The sequence below is a fragment of the Oratosquilla oratoria genome, chromosome 38 (genome assembly GCF_046742065.1).
Source record: "Oratosquilla oratoria isolate Oo_2021 chromosome 38, ASM4674206v1, whole genome shotgun sequence".
NCBI classification, from domain to species: domain Eukaryota; kingdom Metazoa; phylum Arthropoda; class Malacostraca; order Stomatopoda; family Squillidae; genus Oratosquilla; species Oratosquilla oratoria.
The window spans coordinates 1,719,650-1,724,649 of NC_134814.1; the positions used below are offsets into that span (position 1 = coordinate 1,719,650).

Consider the following 5,000-nt stretch of genomic DNA (forward strand, 5'->3'; position numbering starts at 1 on the left):
TGAAATTCGTGATTTTTTTTCCCGACGAGCAACAGGCTGCGCCAGATCCCGATATGCGGGGGTTCGGCCTTTCGGGCGAGCTTGCTTCGTTCATAGCCAATTAGTCGTCCTCGTTGCCGTGACGTCACCGCTGTGGGCCAATCAGTCTTCTTTGTTGTCGTGACGCACCGCTTTCGGCCATTCAGTTGCCTCCGTTGCCGTGACGTCGCCAATCTCTCAGTCAATCAGGGGCCGGAGGGGACGTGTCCCCTTGAGGGATTTCCGGTTTCCGGTCCGATTTAGAGAGGATTTTTTTTTTTTTGTTAGTTTGTAGAAGAAATGATAATCATCACCCACCCACTCCATTCTCGCACAGGTCAAGACCAGCATCCAGCGGAGCACAGTCACCGTCTCGAAGCTTATCACTAAGACGGAACAGGTCACTGTCACATCCACCAGAGAGATCATCCACCATAGTACAATATTCACGACGAAGAGCACAACGAAAGCCACCAGTAAGTATCACTCCAACTAAGATACATCGTGAGAGGGTACATTTTGGATGAAGAGTTCTTCCGTATTTCTGCTGCCGTTTTTGGGTTAATGAAAAAGGGTTTAAATTCTTACATGCTTGAAAAATATATTCTCCAATGATAGAAGTCCAAAAAGAAAAGAAAATTATTTGATAGTGACGAATTATAATACGACAGTTTCCTTCGTGCTTTGCCAACAGGTACTTCAAGACTCCACAGCATCAAATGCTGAGAAACTTGCTTTCTCTCTGTTACCTGATTTGCACAATCTACTCTATTAAAATCACGCATTAAAGTTTATTGCAGTTTGCATGTCTTTGCGAAACTTAAAATCCCTCCCCTTTCTGGACGGCGTGTCACCCTTTTACGTCCTTATGCTAAATTCAGAATACAGATTGGGAATACATACTCGTCGCAGATTCCAAATGACTTTCGTGTAGTGAAATAATTTGTGTTAGTTTCTAGCAGCCCACCATGGTAGAAATTATTTCCTTTTGGATTAGAGTAATTTGCGAAGTAATTCGATTTCCTGTTCCGAATGTAACAGCGCTTTTCTGTTTTTAGTGACTCCGTATTTTGATGGGATCGACATCCGTCCTCTTGGAATCCCCGGAGATGAGTATTGAGACTATTTCTTCTCTCTCACCTCCTCACCACACTCACGAAGCCGTCGATCGACCCAGAAAAAAAACCAATGGACGCAATTCACGACGACGTGACGTCATGTCTGCGTGTTCTGGATGAAGGCCTTATCACACTGGGATATTTTTACTCCGACTGTTGTAACAGATTTGCAGCTCGCAGCTTTCGGAAAGAAATCTAATATGCTGGAGGAAATAATTTTCCCCCAGCATATCAAGTGTCATTTGCATTTTTGTTGAGAAAACAAAATATTTTGCCATACTGATTTTACGGCGAAAAAAGTTCTGGAAGTGGGAGATACCGCCGATTAATCGGAGGTGGGGGGGGGGGGAAATAGCCTATTATGATGACCCCCTTTAGTTCTACAAACTTTCAAATTTATCTTTACCGTTGTGCTGTCGAGGGTAATAGACACTATAATCTAAATCATCCTGGTTCTTAATGCTTAAGTTTTGTTTTGTTCTCATAAGGCTCATCGTGTTGTGAAAATAGTGTCATCAATTTTTTTGTTACCAATCACTATTTCCTCAACACTTTATTATTATCATTATTATTATTATTATTTCTTACCAATAAAGAAAATTACAAATATATTTTAGTCTTTCTTGTCATACAACCTCTAAACAAATATCGATAGTCTATGTCAAAGGAAAATGTTAGACGACTTTATGCATGGGAATGACAGGTAGTAATGGACATGGAACTGCTTAATGTAGGCCTTATGGTCTCTTGTAGTCTCCCTCATTCTCCTGCTTTTATGTTCTCATTCGTTTATTGTTTTTAAAGTAATGCTATGACTTTGGATAAGTCAATAATTTTTTTTCTATACGACATCCAAACAACCATGCATTTGGAGAAAGAAGATAGACATTATCCTTATTGCTCAAACTACGCTATGGGACTGACTTTCCAGTAAAACAGGTCCATCACATTCAGTCCTATTGTAATGCTCGCGAAGGTACAAATTGCGTTTTTTTCATCACAAACATCTGATATGTATGTATTTCAATGTAATACACACTTTTTTTTAACTTCAGTTACCACAACCCTTTAAAGGATTTTTTCAGGGACTCGCGAGTTTAAAACCATTTTCAAAACAAAAACAAGAGGACAAAACGTCAAAGAATAACATATTTTTCCAAACTGTACTTTCTCACGTTGGAACTATGTTGAACTGGTGTTTACTGTTGATCCTAATCATGCACATTGCATGGCGGATGATCTCCCTGGTGGATGTGACCGTGACTTGCTCTGTCTTCGAGACGGACTTCGAGACGGTGACCGTCACCCGCTGGCCGTTAGATCTTGACCTGTGACAGAGGTGAGGGGAGCAGTGACGAGCATTTCTTCGAAAGAAAAAATCACGAACTCCAAGAAGCTGATATCGATGACAAAGTGTGGGATTATTACCTGTAGCTTCGTTGAAGTCACCGTTTCGCTGTGGTGCTCTGTTTAGGTTTTGTACACAGTATCCGTCACCTTCTTGGTCTCGAGAGCTGTGGACACGATCGTGGTGACCTGCGTCTCCGTCGATGTCTCCGTCAGGAAGTGCGTGTGTGTGTGACGTAGCTGCTGACGGTCTCAGTGACGCAGGAGGGGACGACGAAGGAAGTGGAGAGGACGATGTGGACGGTGGATCCTGGACTTGGCTGCAGGAGACGGGACGGCGAGCAGGAAGGGTAACAAGATAGGGTTGAGGCTGGAAATGAAAATGTGCCTATATATGGAAAAGTCTGTATGGATGTGGATGACAGGTGGTGATGGATACGGAGCTGCCTAGTGTAGGCCTCATGGTCTTTTGCAGTCTCCTTCATTCTTATGTTCTTATGTTCTTGTGTGTGTGTGTGTGTGTGTGTGTGTGTGTGTGTGTGTGTGTGTGTGTGTGTGTGTGTGTGTGTGTGTGTGTGTGTGTGTGTGTGTGTGTGTGTGTGTGTGTGTGTACATGTGACCATGTTGGTGTTGGTGTATACCTTCATACGGGTTTTTCCCGAGCATAGTAAAATCTTGGTTTACTGTCATGTCTGTCGGGCTCAAAGCTACATTTTATCAGATTTCTTTCTTTCTTTCTTTCTTTCTTTCCGAAGGAGGCAATCTGTTCCCGTAGAATGCCTTCTGGGTTTGCTTGGGGTTGCGTGGAAGCAAGAATGGGAATTCCTTTAGCACTTCGTCTTAAGCGAGCTCTACACGATCAATATTATTGCGCAATGATTCGCATTGTGCAATATTATTGGCGGCGTAGGGATGGTCCGTGATGGCTGGGGCAGGAAACAGTGATTTCCGGATCCCTTAAGTCACAATACATATGACCGATGGTGTCGGCCTGGTGGCTGGTTACACTGTACAAATGTGGAATATTGCGCAATAATATTGATCGTGTAGGGCCCGATTTAATCTAACCGTCATTAAATAGCTTGCTACTTTCGGACCCCGCTATGAATGAGAGCATTTATGTTTTGCTGTTGGCATGAGAAGGTATCAGGTTGGATCAGTTCAGTCATCGATCTAAACGACTCAGATTGTATGGTCACGTAATTTGACTACCATATAGTAAAAAAGAAAAAAAAAAGTATCTGAAAAATAAAGAAGGTGAAGGAAGACCAGAAAACAAATGGCTCGCAACAATAACAAAAGGCCTCAGTGAAGTGAATATTAAACGAGACGGGGCCAGTGGATTAGCGAAGGAGGAGTAGAAGGTAGTTGTGATGCCAAGATTGCATTGTGCACAAGCACAACGTGCGTCACAGTGAGTGGATGGGAGACAAGTTTCGGTATCTGATTCTGTTTTCTTTTGTTTTCCTGTATCTTGTATTCAACATTACTTTAATATAATCTTTTAACTCCTGTTTATTACTGAGGGTCTGGTTTGTCAATACTGAGTGTCCCCTGGAGAAAGGGATCGAAAGTATAATGAAAGTAAAGAAACGTCATATTCACTGCATTTCTTTTTAATGAAAACAAACATTAAACAATAAAACATGCATGGGTAACAGATATTAAAAATAATCACATTTGTATGTACAGGTACGGTTGGGAAAATAAATTCTTCGACGCTTATGTATCGTCGAACGGGTACTGAATTTCATTCGAATACAACAGAAAAAAAATACTCGTTAGCGATTGACTTGGTAACAAAGGTAAACAAGAAACCAGTTTGGTAATTAGAATGAGAATTGATACGACAGTTTTTCTTTGTCTTCGTTGGGATGTCTCATGACATCGCACCAAAATTTCTGTGAGCTTATTTCATCAATTGCATGATGCACCATATCTTGAGGAGAGAGAATGGTAATTGTCGCTTGGTTGAGAAATGAATACCGTTCGAACAACAAATACCTGAGAGCTGCAATGCCCATATTTAAAGGAAAAATTGTGAGCAAAAAGGAAATGATTTGTCGGTGGTTCGCCGTTAGGATCGGGAGGCGGTGATCATGGCATTGGAAACATGACTATCACACACCCAAAGAGTGGCGAGTATGGCTGGAAGTTTTCAAGGCGTTCGCTCCGTTGGCTGATTGATTGGCTATAATTCAGGCTAATTTTGTACTACATTGAATCCCTCATCGTACTCATGGTGTTTGTAGAACGACAGTTTTTACCACCATTGTAGCTGTTTTCATCGCTGAGGTTCTTCTCAGAGAGATTCGGTATTTAAGCAATCTACCAGTCCTTCTGTTGGTTAAATACGATGGGACGCCCATAGCCAGTATCTGAAAAAAGGAAGCACATATTAATAAAAACAAAACAAAACAAAACAAGTAAACGTTTTCAAATTCAGCTACCATGAAGACCATTTTGACTAGTTTCTACTGAGTTCTTGAAGAGAAAATGGATGGGACATCATGCGGG

The 5,000-nt window shown here is 41.6% G+C and overlaps 2 protein-coding genes across 3 annotated transcripts in view; one reads left to right on the top strand and one right to left on the bottom strand.

The window, feature by feature from the left end:
• LOC143019731 (uncharacterized) overlaps window positions 1-1,738 on the top strand; it is a 6,807-nt gene extending 5,069 nt beyond the window's left edge. Inside the window, exons 5-6 of the mRNA XM_076175699.1 lie at window positions 356-494; window positions 1,077-1,738. Coding sequence (XP_076031814.1) covers window positions 356-494; window positions 1,077-1,138 — 201 coding nt within the window. The 3' untranslated portion in view covers window positions 1,139-1,738. The remainder of the gene's footprint in view (window positions 1-355; window positions 495-1,076) is intronic.
• A 2,345-nt stretch (window positions 1,739-4,083) lies between these two features.
• Window positions 4,084-5,000, bottom strand: part of LOC143019930 (uncharacterized) — a 2,340-nt gene continuing 1,423 nt past the window's right edge. For both annotated transcript variants that reach the window (XM_076175915.1, XM_076175916.1), the window contains exon 5: window positions 4,084-4,861. In XM_076175915.1, the coding sequence (XP_076032030.1) occupies window positions 4,812-4,861 (50 nt within the window). In that variant the 3' untranslated portion in view covers window positions 4,084-4,811. The remainder of the gene's footprint in view (window positions 4,862-5,000) is intronic.